At 37.9% G+C, this 23097-nt stretch overlaps 1 protein-coding gene and 1 pseudogene across 1 annotated transcript; one reads left to right on the forward strand and one right to left on the reverse strand.

The window, feature by feature from the left end:
* Window positions 1–5603: 5603 nt before the first annotated feature.
* CATSPERZ (catsper channel auxiliary subunit zeta) lies at window positions 5604–6098 on the reverse strand. The gene has a single exon (XM_056108948.1). The coding sequence runs from the start codon at window positions 6096–6098 to the stop codon at window positions 5604–5606; it is 495 nt and encodes a 164-aa protein (XP_055964923.1).
* Window positions 6099–11172: 5074 nt separating this feature from the next.
* LOC130018150 (cerebellar degeneration-related protein 2-like) lies at window positions 11173–11929 on the forward strand (annotated as a pseudogene).
* Window positions 11930–23097: the final 11168 nt, after the last annotated feature.

Here is a 23097-nt window from a genome sequence, read left to right on the forward strand (position 1 = left end):
ACACAAGTCATGAACTTAACTACCTCACCAGTCTCCAGAGTACTTAAACATTTATTTTTAAGGCAACTTAAAATGTCTGTTTAAAAAAATGTAATTCTTGAATTATTTTAAATTATGGTAGGTAGTATTTGCATGAGATTTTTTTCATCTTACTTTTAAAATAAAACAAAGATGAATATAAAGGTTTTATAACAGAGATTATCACCTAACATGGTTAATATGTAACCAAAATTATTCTCTATGTAAAGCATATGTTAAACAGAACACAGCAAATTCAGACATCCTGATTCTTGCTCACCACTTTATTTTCTCATACATAGCTTAGCAGTTCTATTTAGCAATTCCCTAAAAAAATGTATGTTCAATGTTTTATGAATGACCACTGAGAGTTGTGAAATAAGTGTGAAAAGAAGAGATGAATTTATTTTTGAAGCATAAATTTTATAGTACTGTTAATTATGTGGGTTTTGTGCATAGAATGTTCCAGCAACACATCCTCCTCCAGAGTCTTCCTTCAGACACCATTGTCTCAAAACTCTAACATTCATATTCCTTGGTAAGCTAAGTTTTGCACATAATTCTCAAGTATTGCTGCCTTTGACTATTTTTCAGTCCCACACCATGTTTTCTTTATATACACACATGAGAATTTTTTTCAAATTAAAGTTCAAGACCTACTAAAATGTGTTATTCATGCGTTCTCTTAATATCTCTCTAACTCTTTTATTTTTGCACCACTATCAAATACATAGGTTAGATTGCTCTCTCTCAGCCTCAACAACTGTAGACATCATGATCATTTTCTTTTCTCAATTTTATATCCCACAAATATTATTATTTTTAATATGATACTATTGTGGGTTGTACATGTCAGTGTAATAAATTTCAGCATTTTATATAATTACGGCAATAAAATGACCTACCAAGACCAGGAATAGTGAATTATCTAGGAGTCCCGAAAGATGTCATTTTCAGTAAAAACAAAGTAAAGAAATCTCTCCCTTTTCCTTGCTACCTCAGTTTCGTGATGATTTTCTCTGACTTTGTTACTTCAATAATTATGTTCATTTCCCTGAATCACATAATTGCTTTTGCTTTCAGTTATAGACAGAATAGCAGTCACAAAGGTATTCATGTACTAATACTTAGTAGCTCTCTTAGTTATTTTAGATGGTAAAAGGACTCCACAGATGTAATAAAGGATCAGAATGAAAGAATTCCTTTAAAAAGAACGGATCATGCACATCATGCAGATATGCCATTTATTTCAAATAGTTCATGAAACTGGAGGAGGAAAGTACTAGTTTTAGAAGACACAGGCACTGATAGTTGCAAAAACCCTGATTTTTTAATGGAGAAATAGGGGCTGGAGCCTCAGATAGTTTGCTTGTCTTGCATGTGCCTGGCCAGGGTTTGATCTTCAGCATCCGGTATGATGCCTGCAGCCCCACCAGAAATGCTCTCTGAGTGGAGAGTGAGGAGTATTCCCTGATCACAAAACAAAAGGAGATATAGAATTAGCAGACTGTGGACATCTGAAAAAAAAAGTAGAAATACATGTGTTTCTCAACCTAATACCCAGAGAAACTAATCAAACCTTACAAATACCTATATTTGAGTCAGTGAAGCTATGTCAATCTTCTACCAATAGAGAATTAAAAATACTAAATATTTAGAGCTTCTTGTTTGTTTGCTTTCTTTGTTGATGTGACACATCTGGTTGTTCTCAGAGCTTACTCCTGCCACTGAGCTCAGCGATCTTTCCTGATGGCTTTCAGGGGAATGAAGAGGCTTTCTCCATGCCAGGCAAGCAACTTTACCACTCTATTATTTTTCCCCCCTTAGAGGTTCTTAATTACAAAGTTTCTGAATTCTTTATCAGAAGCAGTTGAGAACTTTTAAAGATAAATGACTATTTGAAACACAATAGCAAATAAAAGTAAGGAGTTAACTGAAACCATATTGCTACAAGAATGTATGATATTTTTTGGTGGTTGTACCCAGAGGTGCTCAGGGGTTACTGCACTCAGGAAATACTCCTAGCAGTGCTCTGGGTTTGCTTCCACAAACACATGGAATGTTTGTGATAGAGCCTGCATCAGTTATGGGCAAGGGAAATACCCTACTTACTATACTGACTTTCCAGACCCTGAGTTATCATTTCATGAAGGACAAAGTCATAAATTCAAAGACAGGAGAGAGTGCATAGAAGGAAAACCTCTTTTCTTGCAGAACATTTTGAAACCATCCTATTTCATTTAGATATGTTATAAAATTTTCGAAATCAGTCAGTGCAAATGCATTCATTACACACTTTAAAAAATAGAATACAAGTAACTGTGATTCACACACTCACACTATGATCTCTATCTTAGAACAAAAAATTATCATTCCAAATTTGCATAGATTTGTATAGATCTTAGAAATTCTAAATATATTTCCTATGCAAGCTTCCTATAATCTAAAGGCTGATTAGGTGCAACAAATACAAATACAAATTTTATACTATTTTTATTCAATAAATATGTAGAACATCTTTAATAAAGATGAAATGATTGGCAACTGCTTTATTATGTGACAGGCAGGCTATGATATTTAAATATCAGGTATGCTTTGAGATCCCAGAGACTACAAAACCCAGCTCCCGGAAGAGAACAGCGCAGAGTCTTCTGCCCCCATGCCTGGCTGTCCTCACCGGGGCCCCTTGGAGTGGGGCGGGTTGAGTTTCCCTCCCTGCACTGAGCAGAGCTCCAGCAGCCAAAGACCTCCAGAACCAGCCACAACCATGCTGAGAACACTCTCCACAAGCATTAAGGTACCGGAAGAGAAACAAAGGCGTGTGGTCCTGGGGCTGAGATCTCCAAGCCTGCTCGGATCGGGGCTGAGCATCCTCCACCCAGATCCTCCATCTGCCAGTAGGCAGGGGTCACATCCACTAACTGACCCCTTGGCGCCATGTAATCCCATCAATGGCCAAGACCCAGAGACTATAAAACTCAGCTCCCGGACATCTTATTTTCTCATTCTTACTTTGGACAACCTGGCAGCCTACCGAATGTAACCTGCCCACATGGCAGAGTCTGGCAAACTCCCCGTGGTGTATCCAATATGCAACTACCAGTAACAATAATGGGTCTCATTCTCCTAACCCTGAATGAGTCTTGAATGTGGCACTTTATAATCTCAGGGCTGGGACAAAGGAGACCTTACTGGTGCCTGCTTCAGGCAATCGAGGAACAACAGGATGATGGTGATCATGATGTTTTGAGACAAACACTAATATGCCAATTCATCAATCAGAGAGGAGAAATTCAGAGATTAAATAATTTTCTCAAAGACAATAAGCAGTATAAAATCCAATGCAGATATTTAATTAATTTTCTTTATACCATTTTCCTCTGATGGAGCACTAGACAATAAAAACATAAGCAGGATTTTGATTTTTAAAAAATCTCATATCAGTCAGAAAAATAAAGTATTAAAAACAATGTATTAATTCCAGAAGACCTTTTTTTTAACAAAGTTACAGAAATATGTTCAGGGAATAAGAAACAAAATTATGTTTATCTTTGATGAATCAAGGATTCTTAGATACGTATTGAGCATAAGATAATTCATGTTAATATACTATCTTTTTTTCTATAAAAGGAGCCAGTCCATTTTACTCTGCCTACCAGTGAGGCATGATGGTTAGGGCAGGAACTTCGGTGATGACAGCCAAGTGGTGCTTAGGGATAACAGGGTGATACAAAGATAATAGTTAGACAGTGCCAGAAATTGAACTCAGGCCTCTGCACATATCAGGTATGTATTGACCCTATTGGGACACTGAAAAAATCTTAATAAATCATTTTAGAACACAGATAGGAAAATATTCTAGATGAAAGAATTACTCTGAGTTATAGTAGAGAACGAACAAGCTTGGAAAAAATTAACATGCATGAATCCCAAGAATAATGATTTGTTGTGTGGGTGAGGGTGGAGGTACCAGCAGTGTTCAGGGCTTACTCCTAGTTCTGTACTCAGGAATCACCATATGAGTTGCTGGAACTGAAAATAGGTCAGTCACATGTAAATCAAGTTCCCTAATTGCCATGCTATCTCTTTGGCACCAAAATAATGAATAGTTTAGAAATTTATTTTAATATTATATCATGTTAACTCATTAATATGAACATCATTCACACTATCACATTTTTCTAAACAATAGCAGATAAATTGTTTACTCTGTTATACTTACTAACCCACAATTAAATGCTCATAAAGATGATATGTATTATTTTCTATTCCACATCTCCAATGAAACAGACTGCAATAAATTTTAATTAAAATAATTTCCATTTTAAACTGGAGATATAGTGTAGGCAATGCATGCATCACATCAGGCTGGTTGAATATCTCACACCAGATGGGCCCCAAGCATTGTCACGTGAAGCTCACTAGGATCACTGCGGGGCCCTGGTGATCCCTGGCACAGCAAGGCTGAGAAGAATGCCATCCTCATGTCCTTGTTTGAACCAGCAACCCAGTTGACCAAGGAACACTAAGAGGTACTACCAGGTCTCTTATAATGCTTAGGAAAACACTTCCTCACAAATTTCCATTTTAATTTTTCAAAGAAAAATATTTGAATCTGTTATTACAATTTAACTGTGTTTACATTGTGCTTTTTGAAACAATATGAAACCACTAAAGGTATTGATCCATTCAAATGACACTTACTGTATTTCCTTTTAAATTTCATTTAAGCTAAGATGGTCTTGTTTTAAATTTCAGAGCACTTCTGAAAAAGAGGAAGCAATTTGTGTGTTACTACTTTGCACTCAACTTTTCACAGAAGTGTGGAGGTCAAGTCATTTGGGGAACTTGGCTTTAACTTTCTTACAAGAATGTTACTTTCCAATATTGGACAAGTACAGATTTTTCTAAAAAGGCATATTTCCTGCAGGTTGTCTGATTAATGTCAAGGTCCCAGAAGGTCATTATCTCTTTCAAGTCAGTTGGAATGACATCTGCCTGAAGCAACCTAGAGGCAAAGCTGATTGTTCTAGTTTTATGGTAAGAATATAAGCTCTTCCTGTAACTTTGGATTTAACTCAGTATAATTATTTAGTATCAGAAAGGTTGCATCTAGGAACAAGTGAGGAGAAATTGTAAGAAAGTTTATTTAATTCAATTAAATTAGATCATAAATGGAAATTTTCAGGCATAACTAGTAAAATAAGGGTGTTTTTTTTAATTTCAAAATAACATTAAGTAGTGCTAGGAGTGAAAAAATAAGGATATAACCTCAATTATCCTATATAGTAATAAGATAATCAGTAATTGAGAAGGAATAAATGAAAGCCATTTATTATATAGACAAAATTAAGAAGAATATGAATATAATTTTAGTCATTTTACATTAAATTAATTTTAGTTCTACCCCAAAAACTGAGATGAGCAGATCCTAAGAACAAAGCCAGAATAATTATGAGTACATCCAGAGCTCAAACCCTCCTCCACCAAAAAAATCCCAAGCTCTTACCAAAAATTGCATCATTCAGTGTCATATGAGATTATAAAAAAAACTATAGTGTCACTTAAGCATTATTCAATTTATATTATTTAATAACTAGCACTTGTCCCTGCAGTTGCATTGTCAGGACGTGGTCAACGCCGATTAAGGACTGGTAGCTTTTGAGAGCTTTGGTGAGGATTTCCAGAACTTCGTTTTCCATCAGTTCCTCCAGTGGCAGCGGCAGCCTGGTGTGCTGCTCCATCCAGTAAGGTTTATGGGGTGCGTACTTATGGGCACCGGGTACGATTGAAGAGGCTTTTCTGTATATAGGCTTGTCCCGCTCTAACAGCTTCCTCAGGCTGATCTTATCCGTGAAGGTGCTGGACTTTTGCAGCGAGATGTTCTCTTCGGACTCCGGTCTTTTCCAGATGTGCATGAGGGACTCTTTGCTGACGCTCCACTGAGGATCAGTCTTGGAACTTGAGTAACTGCTCTGTGATTCGAGGTCTTCATAGATTATGTTCAGGGACACAGACCCATCCACCTGTGACAGCGTGGCCTTGGTCCACAGATCCCGGATGTCCTCGGGCGGGTTCATCTTGTACAAAGACTTGGACAAACCAACACTTTGTTAAGCTCCTCCTCCAAGGTTCAGCCCCAAACAGTTACACCCTCCAACTGCCGTGTAACCCCAACAAAGGCCAGGATCCAAAGATTATCACAACAAGCTCCCGGGAGAGCACAAGGCAGAGTCTCCTACCCTGTGTCTGACTATCCTCGCCAGGGCCCAACAGCTGAAGACTTCCAGGCCCCAACCAAGGCCTTACTGGAGCCACTCTCCACACACTTGGATAAGCCTCAGACATAACCGAACTGGCAGAGGAACCCAGGTGTGTGGGACCCGGGACTGAGATCTCTAAGCCTGCACGGTTTGGGACTGGACCTGTCAGTAGCTAAACAGTTACACCCTCCAACTGCCGTGTAACCCCAACAAAGGCCAGGATCCAAAGATTATCACAACAAGCTCCCGGGAGCGGCCGCGCGACTATTTATTTAATAATTTTCAGGATACCTTAAATATCCTTAAATATCCAACCCACACGGCAGAGCCTGGCAAGCTATCCGTGATCTATGCCAAATAGACCAAATTGATATGCCAAATCCAGTAATAAATGGATCTCATTTCCCTAACCCTGATTATGCAGAGTCGAAAAGGATATGGAAGGAGAAGCTGATAAAACACCAAGGCAGACATGGGCTGCCAAAACGCAGAAAAACAAAAATGATTGTCTGTACTTTTAATGCTCGTACGCTGGCATCTGCTGCATCCATTGAAGACCTTATGGTACAAGCACAAAAGATCAAGTACGACATCATTGGTCTGACCGAAACAAGAAGACATCAATCCCATCATGCTGTTTTCGACACTGGAGAAGAACTGTTCCTTGGAACATGTGATATTAGAGGCGTCGGTGGTGTCGGTATCCTTGTCAACACAAACTTAGTCACAAGCATTGATTCATTTGAATGCCTAACAACCCGAATCGGACGATTACACTTGAATAAATGTGGCTCACTACCGGCAGTTTCTATCTTTGTTGTCTACGCACCAACATCCAGTTATGGTGAAAAAGAAACTGAGAAATTCTACATGGAGCTGGAGAATTTCTATAAAGAAGATCACACCTTCTACAAGATCATTGTCGGTGATTTTAATGCCAAGATAGGACCAAGAAGATCAGTCGATGAACTCCACATCGGAACCCATGGCCTGGAATGGAACGAACAAGGTGACAGACTGTCTGAGTTCATCATGTCAACCAAAACCTTCCATGGTAACTCACAATTCCAAAAGGCTGAATCTAAACGTTGGACATGGGAGTCTCCCGATGGACGGTTCCACAATGAAATATACCACATCATATTCAATCGGCGGTTTTGCCTAACCGATGTTGCTGTTGTCCCAAAATTCCAAACGGGATCAGACCACCGTCTTCTTCGTGCAAAATTCTACCTCACAGAACGAGGAGAAAAGAATGCAAGGTTTAAGAAGAAGACTCCCAGAACAACCACCAACTGGGAACTCTTTGGCTCTGTTGCAGCAACATGGGAAGATGCCGTCATTGACAACATTGATGAGGAATACGATCGAATGATTCAGCACCTCCATGATTGTGCAAGGAATGCCAAGAGAGAGAAAACCACAAAAAACCGTCTTTCTTCGAACACTCTTGAACTTATTCGCCAACGTGGCGTGGCACGTGCCTCAGGCAACCACAAGCAAACGTCCGAACTGGCAAAACAGTGCAGAAAAGCCATCAAGGATGACCTCAAAAACAGGAGAGCAGCAGTACTGGTAGATGCAGCAGAAGCTGGGAAAAACATTCGTAATGCCCGCCTGTCCTTCACCAACTACAAAACCAAGATGACTGCCCTCCGACATCATGATGGATCTATCACATCTTCCAGAAGGGCAATGGAGAAGATTATTCATGAATTCTACTCAGATCTCTTTAATAGCCACATCCACTTGCCCACATACCACATACCACATGATGGATATGTCGTTCCCAATGTTCTCCCTTCCAAAATCCAACATGCCATCTCGTCGGTAAAGAAACAAAAAGCACCTGGCCCAGACAAGATCAGACCTGAACACCTGAAGAACTTACCATCAGTACTCATCAATACATTAGCTCGACTCTTCACACGCTACCTGTCTGAATGCAAGGTTCCATCCCAATGGAAAACCAGCAAGACTGTACTACTATACAAGAAAGGAGACATCCACGACATTGGCAACTATCGCCCAATCTGCCTATTGTCTGTCATCTACAAACTATTCACTCGAGTCATCCTGAATAGGATTAGCAGAACACTAGATGAAGAACAACCATGTGAACAAGCTGGATTCCGAAAAGGATTCAGTACCATCGACCATATCCACACAATAACCAAGCTCATTGAGGTATCTCGGGAGTTCAAGATGCCGCTCTGTCTAACATTCATTGATTTAAAGAAGGCCTTTGATTCTGTTGAGACGGAAGCGGTCATGGAAGCCCTAGCCAATCAGGGCGTACAAACTCAATACATCAGGATCCTTCGTGAGCTCTATTGCGGATTCACTACCAAGATCTCACCATTCTACAAAGAAGTAATCATCCATATCAAGAGAGGAGTTCGGCAGGGTGATACCATTTCACCAAAACTCTTCAGTGCCACCCTCGAGAACATCATGCGACGACTAGAATGGGAAAACATGGGAGTGAAGATGGTCGGCAACTACACCACCTCCGCTTTGCTGATGACATCGTTCTAATAACACCAAACATCAGCCAAGCGGCACAAATGCTTGCGGACTTTGACCGTGAGTGTGGAAAGGTCGGAATACAGCTGAATCTTACGAAGACAATGTTTATGAGAAACAGCCTTGTTCCTGACGCTCCATTCGCTCTCAACGGAACCACCATCTCCGAATGCAACAGTTATATATACTTAGGTCGAGAAATCAACATGATGAATGACCTGGCACCTGAGTTACGCAGGAGGAAGAGAGCGGCTTGGAATGCCTTCAAGAGCATTGAAGAAATAACTAAAAGGACAAAGAACCTCCAACTACGAGCACATCTCTTTGATTCCACTATTCTTCCTGCATTAACATATGCCTCAGAGACCTGGACCCTACGAAAACAGGATGAGAACACTATTCGGGTCTCTCAAAGAGGAATCGAAAGAACTATGCTTGGAATATCACGATTCACTCAAATGAGAGATAGAATCCGGAGTTCTGATCTTCGTCAACGCTCAAGAATCAGAGACGCTGTCTCATTTGCCAAGACATCAAAAATCAGATGGGCTGGACATGTAATGAGGTTTACAGACAACCGCTGGACTAGAGCCATTACTGATTGGATTCCACGAGACATCAAAAGATCACGTGGACGCCCACCTATAAGATGGTCAGACTTCTTCGTCAAGACCCTAAATGATCGGTTTGAGGCTCTACATGTTCCTAAAACGAACAGATACCATTGGGCTACGCTAGCACGCAACCGGGATGAATGGAGACGTTACTGGCACCCGCTCGAATAAATCGATGAATAACGGGGATTAAGTGATTAAGTGAATAACTAGCACAACTATTAAGTAATATCTAGCAATTTTTAATGTTTTTATTTTTCCATTTCAGCTAAAAACATCATAATCAAATTTGTGCTACTTTATAGAGACTTATTTGTAAGCATTTTCCAAGATTATCAAAACATATATTTATTTAATTTTAAATCAGTTATCTGTGATTCATTCAAAGAAATTGGAATATTTAATCAAGAATTAACCTTAGACCAAAAATAAGCAACATTTTTTTTATTCTAGGTCTTGTTATTTCATTTCTGAATGGTTTTTATTTTAAGACTCCTTGCCTAAATTTAATGGAATGTACAAGATGTTTATTCTGTGTTTGCAATGTAAGCTAACTTTATTGGTAGACAAAGAGTAAACTGGCATTGAACGATTGAATTTTTAATGTTTATTTTCCTGCTTTACCACGGCTGTAAGAAAAGTCATTTCCTGTAAGAAATGCTCAGATCTTAGAATTCATTGTAATGTAGATGAAATTCAGAGGGTAACACAGTAAGCGAAATAAATCAGAAGGAGGACAAATGCTGGATGATCTCACTCTTCTGTGAAATATAAAGAAACAATCAAGACAAGAGAAGCCATTGGACGATAACAAACCCGATGTTTAAGAAAATAAGATCAATTGCCTAGCATTGGTGGGAGTGGGAGTAGTTAAAGGACAGTGATGGATTGCGAGCACTGTGGTGCTAGTGGTTCACAGAAATTTTGTGCATCAATAACATAAACCTTAGCAGAATCCTAACTACATAAGCTACTAACCTATAATAACAAAATAATGGTCCATAGAAATAGTGTAAGGGTAAAGGCTCAAAGCAACCCCAATCTTGTTTGCTCTGACATAGCATACGATCCCCAGCCATACCCAGGAATGAATCCTGAACATAGAGCCAGGGTTTTATTCAGAGCATAGCCAGGTGTGACTTTAAAATAAATGCAAAAATAGAAACAGAAAAGAGTCACTTTTGTTATTTTAAAATGACACATTAAATAGTATGAAGAGACAATACAGTAGTAAAGGGGCTTGCCTTGCAGTCAGCCAACTTAATTTGATCTGTGGCATCTCCTGTGCTCCTCTCCCCCCCCCCCCCGCCCCCACAACCAATCAGGAGTGATCCCTGAGCACAGAGCCAGAGCACAGCTGGGTGTGGTCCCTAAAAAAAACCAATAAGTAAACAAACAAAACAGAGCAAACCATGTGCTCAATCATCACCACCACCTACCTCCACTGGTCACCACTGGGTGATGGTCCCCACGACAATATCACAATCACAAATCACAAATCACAAATCATCCTGTTATTCGTCGATTGCCTCCAGCAGACCCCAGTAATGTCTCCTTCATCCTAGCCCTGAGATTATATTCAAGGCTCTTTAGGAGAATGAGACCCATCATTGTTACTGGTATTTGGCATATTGGGTACACCGCGGGGAGTTTGCCAGACTCTGCCGTGTGGGGCCTAAGGAGAGCCGGGGGCAGCGGCCGAGGCTGGACTGCAGCGTGGGGGGCCGTTGCCCCCAGAAGAGCCCAGCGAGATGCTGTCGGGGAACCTGATGGAGGAGTTCGAGGTGAAGGAGCGGTGGTACGACCACTAGGACCTCCAGCAAGATCTTCAGCTTGCTGCGGAGCTTGGAAAGACTTTGCTGGACCACAACACAGAGCTGGAAGAGTCACTCCAGCAGATGTACGCCACCAATCAGGAGCAGCTTCGGGGAAATCGAGTACTTGACCAAGCAGGTAGAACTTCTGAGGCAGATGAATGAACAGCATGCAAAGGTTTACGAGCAGTTAGATGTCACTGGCATGGGAGCTGGAGGACACCAATCATAAGCTGGTCGCCAGAGCAAGACTTGCCAGCAGAAGATCCTGGAAACAGTCGAGTGTCTCCAAACCAACATTGAGCATCTCCAGAGCCAAGTGGAGGAGCTGAAGGCATCAGGCCAGCAGACCAAGGGTCAGGGAAGGAGCGAGCAGGAGAAGTGGGAGCCCAGCTTCTCCTCCCTGAAGGAGCTATATGACCTCCGCCAGCACTTCATGTACGACCACGTGTTCGCCGAGAAGACCACGTCCCTGCAGAGCCAGCGCAGCCCGGAGGAGGAGGAGGAGAACGAGCAGCTGACGAAGGCGGTGGCGGCGCTGCAGGCGCAGCTGGGCGGCGAGCACCGCAAGCGGCAGGCGGTGGAGGAGGAGTACGGGCTGGTACTCAAGGAGAACGACAATATCAAAAGCAATAAATTGAATAAAACACCATTGTTAAGAGTGCATATTCTCTACCCACCAAAGTGGTCATAAGCAGATAGGATAAACATAAGCACAGTGGAATTCTAGCAGGTGGTTCAGATGTTCAGTTAAAAAAAATTGTGGGGTTTCAGGTCCTGGGAGGTGACTTGGGAGACTGGGATAAAAGAAATGGTATGAGGGTCACCTATTAATATAACTGTCTGATTCATCAAGGAGGCGAGGTGATTATTTTTTAATGACTCTTACATTTGTCTGTCTGGGTGTTGAAGACTATAAATATAAAGGCATTTTTGATTCTTAGGATTTTAATTTTTCTATAATGTAGAGGGAAGAGTCATACATCTGCTGGAGTGACTCTTCCATTAATGAACTCTTCCAAATTAATGTATAATTTTTCTATAATCTACAGTGCTACATTTTTTATAGGCACAATAGATATGTTGAATACCAATTCTAAAGTCTGTCTGTTCTCAAATTGAAGTTAGATATTTCTTGAGTCTTCAGTTCTATTAATTCATAGTGCAGATCTCATTCCAGAACTTCAAATTTAGTTCCTGGATTGTAAATTTTGGCCAGCTGTACTAAGTAGTTTTTTCATATTATGTTTTACATTACACTTCAGTCTCTTCTGAATTCTAACAGCTTTACTTGTACCATTGAGCATGTTCGCTAATGGGCACATGAAATATATCAAATATGAGGAACGGAAACTTACATAGTTCAAAGCTATATCTTTTGATGATATGCTAAGTGCAGTTGGGGACGTTGATGGAGCTTGGAGGTTCCACCCTTGTTGTTTGGGAAAGGTGGTTCTTCAAAAATGGCTGTCGCCAATCAGATGTTTGTACTGTGTATTTTGTTATGAATGTAAATATTCTCTCTGTATTTATTTCAGCCAACAGAACAGGTCCTAATGTAGCCTTTCGTGTAGGTGAAATGGTTTAGGGAGAACTTTTGAAAAGCAGTAATAATGGTATGACAATCTTATATAAAACTCATTTTTCTGATTAAAAATTATCAATATGCTAATTCTATTATTACGATCTTTAGGTTTCAATAGGTTGACTTACAAATATTATTTTTAAGTGAAATTGCATTTTGTTCTATAAATATTTGTTTATATAATCATTTACACATTTGGATAATACATGATGTAAACATATAATTTTAATATTTTATTTATTGATATTTACTATGATACAAACATGTTCATATGTTTATATGTTACATGCATAGATAATGCTAATTATAGAAGAAAAAACTCTAGCAAATTTCAAATGGTTCTCTAGGTAATATATGCTTTTATTATTTTTAGTGGAAAAACATTTTTAATGATATATGGTCAAATGATTTTATGAGAAATAACACATAACATTCCAAACGGCTATTAAATGTCAATCCGTCAGGTTCTGTTAAAGCAATACCAGTTTCATGGCTTCAAAATTGGCCTAGGAACCAATTTTTCCACATATTTTAAAGAAATATTTTAGAAAATAGACATATAATATTGTTAAAGTGAAGGTGTAAAAGCTTATTTATAGAATATGTTTAACACAATGGGGGGGCGGAGTGATAGCACAGCGGGTAGAGCATTTGCCATGCATGCGGCTGACCAGAGTTCCATTCCCAGCATCCCATAAGTTCCTCTGAGCACTGCCAGGAAAAATTCCTGAATGTAATGCCAGATGTAACCCCTGTGCATCACCAGGTGTGACCCAAAACAGATAATAAATAAATTAAATTAAATTAAAAAACACAAAGGAATGTGAGCCGGAAATTTATAATAAATTGATAAACATAAGTAACACAGAAATTTATTCTACTCTTGTATATAACTTATGAAATTTTGTAATATTTAGCTATTATATTAATTTTATTTAAAGTGATTCTTTAATACATCCTACATAGATACCTTAGGCATATGGAACATAATTGAAATTATTTGTAAATACTTTTGATTTACTATGTTAACTACTCTCAAATCAAAGGTTATAATAAACTGTGATCTATACTTATTTTTCATTATAAAGAAAGTCATTTATATTTAGAAAGTGTTTAGTTTATGTTTTCTCTAATATTTGAGAGAATTCTCCATTTCTTTTTATATTTGTCAATATTTTATGTTGCTGAAATGTATAAAACTTTTCAAAATTAGAACACATTAACAAACTTTTCTAATGTCTTATAACCTAATAAAATGGTATTCTATAATTGTAACTTCTAAAGGTGTATTTTTTATTATTTTGATAAGTTTAAGTTTTTGTGAGAAATATTTGGGTTGGATTTTTTTCTCATTATATGTAGTATTATTTCACTGCAAACATCATGCCATTTCCACATTAATTAGCAAGCAATGAAGTATCTCATGCCTTATTTAAAATCTAATAGCCATACTGGTTGTCAGTCACATAAAGACCTCCAATGAGACAAAGAAATCCTCTCAGTTTCCTTTGGGAATGAGAAATACCAAATATCTACCATCAACAGTGGTACAAACTCAGTTTTCTGCAGCTTTTTGCTCACAGTTCTTTGGGGCAAGTAACTGTTCACCTGACTGTTATTACAGTGACAGTCTCTCTGAAAAGGGAACAGAGTAATGAAAAAGAAAAAAAATGAAATTACACAATTAATTATAAGCCATTTCTCAGATGGCTATATATTATACCTAGGAGAGCCTGAGCTTAAAGGTTATACTACTAATTCTCTGTTCAAATGCTACTTTTATTACCCATTAAATATCACTGAGTGTGTGATTATTTTTACCCTTGACTTAGGAATTGTGAACCTGAACCATTAAAACGCGTAGGGCTCTCAATCAGAAAATACATTAAAAACTCCCAACTAATTAGTTTTTATAAATTGTTTGTCATGCAGATAGATGTAAGAAGATGAACATATACATAGCATCAGGGAGAAACAAGTTAAATAAACTTGAGTTCTACAATACGAAGTTTATGTAGTATCAATTCTTTGACTCATCTTCTGGTGTTTTATGAAACGCACACTACTGTGCTTAGGGCTTATTCCAGGATTTGCACTCAGCAGTCATTTCTGGCAGTGCTCGGGGAACCACATGTGGTCTAAGGGATCCAGCAGGGGTCATTGTGTGCAAGTAAATTGCCTTAACCCCAGTAGAATCTCTCTAGCCCCTAGATTTATGTTCTTTTAGATATCTTTAACTTTACAACCTGTCATCGTGATGAGGCAAATAGCCAATACATTAACTTGTCAGTAGTCCATACATACCAATACTTATTCAATTTTAAATAACTAGGAACTGGAAGAATAGTATAGGGATTAAGATACTTCCTTTGCATACTGTACTAGCATCACATATGGTCCCCTTGAACAAGGCAAAGAGTGATTTCTGAGTATAGATACAGCAGTAAACCCTGAGTACTGCCTGTTCTGTCACTCCCCATAAGAAAACCTTAAAAATAGTTATATACTACAGTATATGTCTATAATATACAAATAAAAGAAAATTATAATAAAAAGTGTTCTAATAAACATACTACAATAAAATCCCCTTGAGAACAAATCTGTATTACTCATTTTTCTATAGTCAAATTTTGACGTATTATTGGTGAACACATATATGCTGTGCATATAGTGAAAATAGAGATCTTATCATTAGATAGCATGAATGTTCATTAGGGTCTATACTATCTGGTCTGTGGCATATAACACAGAGTAATTCAAGAATTCCATAGGGCAAGGGAGCACACATCTCAAATATGTGAAAAATTATTTTTATATCAAGGTCCAATAGGTGCTTATGTACTTTACATGTGAATCTATTTGCCTTAATACAAGATATTTTTACATTTACTTCTCAGAAATTGCCTACCACTGAACTTGAGAAATAAATTATTTTTTACCATATTTTCATGGCATAGAGCTATATGAGATCAATGAAACTTTCAATTTGAATATTCAACAGACATGATATTTTTTCCTTTCACTCATACATTAAAATATGTTACATATGAATAGATACTGATGCTGCATACACTTGCTATATGTGTGTATATTTTTAAAGTTCATAGTATACTTTTTCAATAGATTTCAAACAACTCACTTAGGGATTTTTGGCGATGTATAGTTTATATGCAGTTTCAACTTCTGGAACAAATTTAAATTTTCTTGTTTAGTCTGTATTTGTGCTACCGTTATTTTTTAATTCTCAAAAATAAGTATGATGCTTTGCCGATGAATATGCTGTTTTAAATATTTTTAAAAATTGAAAATAGATTATGTTAAATAATATACTTTACCAACAGAAATTACTTACAAGTGAAGGTGATATTTTATTGCCAAATAAACATTTTAAGACTTAAAGGAATTCTTCAGGTGATAAAAGATAACCTGTGTTGACCTGTTGTCAAAATTGACCTAAATACTGATAGAAATAGATTAGAAGTTTTTCTATAAATATATTTGGAAACAGGGTTTTATTATATCCGCACAGTAAACCAAACTCAGATTGACACAGTTTCCAATCGATAATAGCAGAAAAATGGAGGCCATGTGTTATTTAAATTAGGAAATATATCTCTAGTTCTTTATTTGACCTATTGCTCTTTTATATGTCATAAAAATTTTTCAAATACTTTTTGGATATACAAGTATGTCAATAAATAAAGTTATAAATCATCCAAGTTTTAAATTAATTGATAAATCATGGACTGCAGTATTTTCTTATCGCTCTCTTCTACCCATTTCTAATACAAACCCACACTTATTGATTGACATAGCGTAGTCAAGAAGTTAAGTGTATTATGTAGAAGTAGAGGTCAATTACTGAAGTATACTGTTGTCTTAGGGAGGAGTGTATAAGACCTCTATACTTCTACTTACTTCAATCAGTTATCAAACAAAGTTCTAGTGGGAGAGAGTGAACTTCACCAGTTCTCTCTGACCAGAGGCACCCTCCATAAGGGCTGATATTTTAGGAAAGTTGTACGAGGGTTTAAAAGCATTTTATTCTAAAAGGACACTTTAGTTGAATGCAGTATCCAAATAGGCATTTCCCCTCTGATCATAGAGACTCTCACCCTACCCAGAATTAAACATAACTGTTTTTGGTGGTAACTCCCCCCTTTAAAAAAGTGTGGGGCCAACTTGGCAATGATGAGGACTTATTCCTGGATCTGATGTCAGAGATCACTCCAAGCAGGGCTTAGGGATCATCAAAATCTGAGGTCAGACCAAGGAAAAGCCCTATTCACCGAACTATCCCTAAAGCAAGATTTTTGCTTTCCTGAATTGATTTTACTTTTTAGCAAGAAAATAGTGTTATAAGAGCTCTCAGACATTATAGTTCTAAAACATACTTACTACTAAGTTATTATTTAGTGGAATTTATTTCTAGATTATAAACAATTTGCCTCCATTTGAAAATTATAGCTCCATGTTCTTCTCTGCTTGTGCCGCTACTGTGAACAAACTTGGCACAGGTTTTATTCTTGATTATTTCTATACAAACTTGTCCTTTTAAAATATTGTTAGAGATGCTGAAGAAATAGTAAAGTGGCTAAGACACTTGTCTTGTATCACCAACAAGATTTCATGCCCCAGTACCCCTACCTCCTGAGCACTTCCAGAAGGGAGCCCTTGTTTGAAGTCTCCAAAACATCCAAAAGCAGTTGTTACGGAGTTTGTCTTGCATCCCATTGTCTCCAGTTACAATCCCTGGCATGACATACGGTCCAATGGATACTTGCACATAGGAAAATTTTGTGAGCATAGAGCTAGAAGTTAGTCACGAGCACTGGTTGTTGTGGTCCTAAGATCTAACAAATAAATATTTTTTAAAAATTATTTTATCTCTTATTTCACATAAAATTATGGTATCTCTTCTTTTTTCTGTATACAATCATGATGTGTGATTTTGTGGTTTTGTTTTGATTTGTTTTTATTTAACTTTTTATTTGTCACTTCATAGGCTCTGTTTTATTCATGATGACTTTTTCACTTTGGTATCCAAAAGAGGAAGAAGTAATTCTTTTGATATGTATATAATCTTGCTATATTTTAAGTGTCAATCATTATTTGAAGATTTCTTAGTGTGTGTTGCCTTTGACTTTATCATTGGGTAAACTGGTAAACAATTTCTTTTGAGAAATTCTAATGTTCTTATATGAGAAATTTTTATAGATAATAAATCATGTATTACATTATTCATTGTCTATTACAAGTACAGAGTAGCTCTCAAGCTGATGGGTTATATGTAAGTATGATTTTTTTTTACCAGTAGTGGATAGAATAATCTTCCTCAAATTCCGAGAAATTATGTCTTGATACCTCTAATCCATGTGTTCTCTTATTAATTGTTTTTAATTCCAATTAATAAACTTATTTTCCTATGCTTATGAAAGGAGTACTTTTCTCCATTGTGCAAAGTACAAAATACAAAGTTTCAATAATCGGCCAATTGCTATGCTTTCTCCTGAGCACAGCCTGTGTTGCTCCTTATTGAAAACCCTTTCTTTTTTTTTCCATGGTACAAACCAGATTACTGCTCAGCTTTCTGTACAGTCAGTTTAGAAATAGTTACAAGAGTCAAGTGCAAATTACCAGCTCATATTGTGTGAATAGAGTTCAGGCCCTGGGGGTACTGAGGCCCTGCAATGCCTGGAGCAACCATGCCTCTGCAGAGTGCTGCTTGACCTGCAAAATGGTGCCAGAGACCTCACATATCCTAGTAATGTGCTCTGCCAATTGAATTATCTTCCCAGGCCCTGGTCTAGGCTTGTATCTTCCAAAATCGTGTGACATTTGTTTTGTTTTCTAATTTCTGGAAAAAGAGGAAATATTTGTGTTTAAAATAACACAATAATAAACGATTGGATAAAGAATCTATGGTGCATAAAATCAATGCAATTTTCCTCAGCTGTAAGAAAAGATTAAATCTTGCAGTATGCTGCAAACTTAGATGGAATTGAAGGTTGTCATTTCAATTCAAATAAGTCAGGGAAAGAACAAATACCATATGTTCTTACTCGTCTTTGGTAAATAAAGAAGCAAAGCAAGGAAATAGATAGCAACTTAAGACGATAAAACCCTTAGCCTTTGATTACACAACTGAGTACCAAGTTGTCTGGAGAATTGATAGGGATAAGAAGAAGTGGGGAACAGGAAGTGATGTGGTGAACAGTCTTGGGCACTAAAAGTTGTGGTGCGAAACAATAATCAGGTACCTCACAGCTGTAAATGTTAGCACAAATATAACCATGTTTCATAGCCTGCTTTTAAGTTTTTAAGAAGAACATTTTAAAGGTCTTGTAAAGAATAAATAAGATAATTAAAGTCCCAAAACCTTTCATATCTCAGAGGCTCTATGTGAGTTAGCAAGAATGTGAAAAGTTCTGAGGTGGAAAAGGGCTTGAGTTACTGAAGTAGGTAGTCAGGGAGGGGAAGCTCATTGGATTAAGATATAAAAGCATATAGATGCCTGCTGAAAAGGAAGCTTGCTGGCAGTCCCCAAATACAGAATGAGGAAACTTGGTCTGTTCTAAGGTAGGACTCATAAAGATCTTGAAGGGACTTAATTTTTTTAATTGAATCACTGTGAAATAATTACAGGCTTTCATGTTTGGATTATAATCACACAATGATCAAACACCCATCCCTCCACCAGTGCACATTCCCCACCACCAATATCCCTGGTATACTCCCCCTTTCCCACCCTCCTCCTGCCTCCATGGCAGACAATATACCCCATACTCTCTCTGTACTTTTGGGCATTATGGATTGCAGTAAAGACACTGAGAGGTTATCATTTTTGGTACTTTATTCACTTTCTGCACACATCTCCCATTCCAACCAATTCCTCCAGCCATCTTTTTCTTAGTGATCCCTTCTCTATTCCAGCTGCCTTTTCCCCTTTGCTCATGAGGCAGGCTTCCAACTATGGAGCAATCAATCACCCAAAGAAGACGGGTGGCATTACCATCCTCAACTTCAAACTGTACTACAAAGCAATTACTTAATTACTGTACTAGTAATTAAGACAGCATGCTACTGGGCTGGAAACAGACCTGCAGACCAAAGTACAGAGTTGAATATTCTGTCACAGACCCACAGATATATGACGACTTAATCATTGACAAAGAAGCAGGAAATGTGAAGTGAAACAAGGAAAGCCTCTTCAACAAATGGTGCTGGGAAAACTGGATAGCTACCTGCAAAATAAATGAATGTTGACCTCTGTCTAATGCCAGGCACAAAAGTCAGATAAAAGTTGATTAAAGACCTCAATATCAGACATGAATTCATAAGGTACATAGAGGAAAATGTAGGCAGAACTCTCCACGACATTGAAGCTAAAATCATCTTTAAGGATGAAACAGCACTGACCATGCAAGTGGAAGCAAACATAAAGAAATGGGACTACATCAAACTAAGAAGCTTCTGCACTTTAAAAGAAACAGTGACCAAAATACAGAAAGAGTCCACAGAATGTGAAAGAATATTTACCCAATACCCATCTGATAAGGGCTTAATATCCAGGATATACAAGACACTAGTAGAATTGTACAACAAAAAACCCACAACCCCATCAAATAATGGGGAGAAGAAATGAACAGAAGTTTCCTCAAAAAAGAAATACAAATGGCCAAAAAGCACATGAAAAAATGCTCCACATCACTAGCCATCAGGGAGATGCAAATCAAAACAACAATGAGAGATCACCTTACACCACAGAGACTGGCACACATTCAAAAGAACAAAAGCAACCAGTGCGGGCGCGGATGTAGAGAAAAAGGGACACTCTTTCACTGTTGTTGGGAATACCCACTAGTCCAGCTTTTCTGGAAAAAAATATGGACAGTCCTTCAAAAACTAGAAATTGAGCTTCCATATGACCCTGCAATACCACTTCTGGGAATATATCCTGAGGATGCAAAAAAGCACAGTTGAAATGACATCTGTACCTATATGTTCATTGCAACACTGTTCACAATAGCCAAAATCTGGAAACCCAAGAGCCCTACAACAGATGACTGGTTAAAGAAACATTTGTACATCTACAAAATGGAATAGTATGCAGCTGTCAGGAGAGATGAAGTCATGAACTTTGCTTATAAATGGATAGACATGGAGAGTATCATGATAAGTGAAACAAGTCAGAAAGAGAGGGACAGACATAGAAGGACTACACTCATTTTTGGAGTATAAAACAACATAACATGAGGTTGGCACCTAAGCATAGTAGATACATGGGACAGATAGATTGAAGGGATCTTTTAGCAGAACGGGCCTATTTAAGATTCAGTAAAGACGACTTTAAATCAAATTCTTTTATTTTTGAAATAAATAAATACATAAATCAGCTTCTGGGAAAAACTTACCTAGCTAATTGATTTTATTACTCATTTATAGCATCCTCTTAACTACTTTTCCTATCAAATGGGTAAGTGATACAAACTTCAATTATACTTATTCTCTAATATATAAAATAGATATTTCCTTAAAATTGTACTGATTACTTTATTCCTATAAATGAAGAATATATTTGACATTGTTTTATGGAGTTACTATCTATAGTATTGCATGCGTTTTTAGGAGTGCAATTTTTATACCTCTTCAAATAGATGTTACCAAAATATACTTACCACACTGAGTCCACCAACCATATTCACTATTCTATAAGGTTTAATTATTTCTAGCATCTGATCTTGTCACTGAATCTATTCGCTAAATTTTGGGAGATTTTCACAGCGGGTAGGGCGGTTTCCTTGCATGCGGCTGACCTGGCCGACCAGGGTTGGAGTTCTCCACCCCTCTTGGAGCGCCTGGCAAGCTACCAAGAGTATCTCGCCTGCCCAGCAAAGCCTGGCAAGCTACCCATGACGTATTTGAGATGCCAAACACAGTAACAACAAGTCTCACAATGGAGATGTTACTGTGCCCACTGGAGCAAATCGATGAACAATGGGAGGACAGTGCTTCAGTACTTGAAGTGTACTTCCTACTTTCTTTAGAACATATTTGAAAATCTGCATTTAATATTTTATTTTTCAGGGTCTAGGATTTGTGTCACACCTGTTGTCCCAAGGCCTGTCCTTGCCTCTGTGCTCAGACACATACCTTCAGGTAGTCAGGAGATTTATCATGATACTAGATATCAAATGAGTGTTTGACGCGTGCGAGATGGGTGTCTTATTTTCCTAATACCTCTCTGGCTTCTTACGTTCAGTATTTATAAATATTAGCACAAAGATGCCATATAAATTGTCATATTATATCTAATTTAAAACTAATTTTCATTTTAATCCTTTCCTTTCCCTGCCCTTCCCACCCCTTCCCTCCTTAATTCTCCCTACCCCTCTCCATTCTTGTCCATCCTTGTTTCCTTTCCTTCCTTTCCCTTTCCTTTTTGTTATTGGGCCATACTTGACAATGCTCAGAGCTTGCTATATACTCAGGGATTACTCCTGCAGTACTCAAGAGATCATATGGAGTGTTGCAGTTTATATTAGTGTTGACTGTGTGGAAGACAAACACCCTACCTCTTTTTCTCATAATCAAATAATTTTCATTTCAAATGTTAGTTTTATAAAGTTGATTTGTTTCTGTTTTTAAAGAAAAAAAGGCCCTCCCATTGATCATCGATTTGCTCTAGCGGGCCCAGTAACGTCTCCATTGGAGACTTTGTTGTTACTGTGTTTGGCATGTCGAACACATCATGGGTAGCTTGCCAGGCTCTGCCGTGCGGGCGAGATACTCTCGGTAGCTTGCCAGGCTCTCCGAGAGGGGTGGAGGAATCGAACTCGGGTCGGCCATGTTGACTGCGTGCAAGGCAAATGCCCTACCGCTGTGGGGTTTCTATTTTTATATACATAAAACGGTATTTGCATAATTTTGCTAAGTTCACTTATATGTCTATTAATATCTTAGCAAAATTTTCAGTATAATTTATATTAAAAAATTGAGGCTTGCCTTACATGCATCTGAACTGTTTTCAATCCACAGCATTGCATGTTTTCTCAAGCACCATCAGAAGTGATCCATTGAGTAATGGTGAGTGTTGGGTCACGTGCAAGGCAAACGCCCTACCGCTGTGCTATCGCTAGGGCTCTGCATCCTGACAGTTTCATTTACTTCATAATTTAGAAATCTCTCTGATGTTTTGTATTTTCTTGACTTGCTGTCATGCCTGAGATATTCTGTTAAATACTGAATAAAATATTAATGAATAGTCAATAGTGTAA

This window comes from Sorex fumeus, unplaced genomic scaffold (assembly GCF_029834395.1).
Source record: "Sorex fumeus unplaced genomic scaffold, SorFum_2.1 ptg000008l, whole genome shotgun sequence".
In the NCBI taxonomy this organism is placed as follows: Eukaryota; Metazoa; Chordata; class Mammalia; order Eulipotyphla; family Soricidae; genus Sorex; species Sorex fumeus.

Coding starts and splice junctions, on each gene's coding strand:
- CATSPERZ (XM_056108948.1), bottom strand. CDS start 6,098: ATGAACCCGCCCGAGGACATCCGGGATCTGTGGACCAAGGCCACGCTG.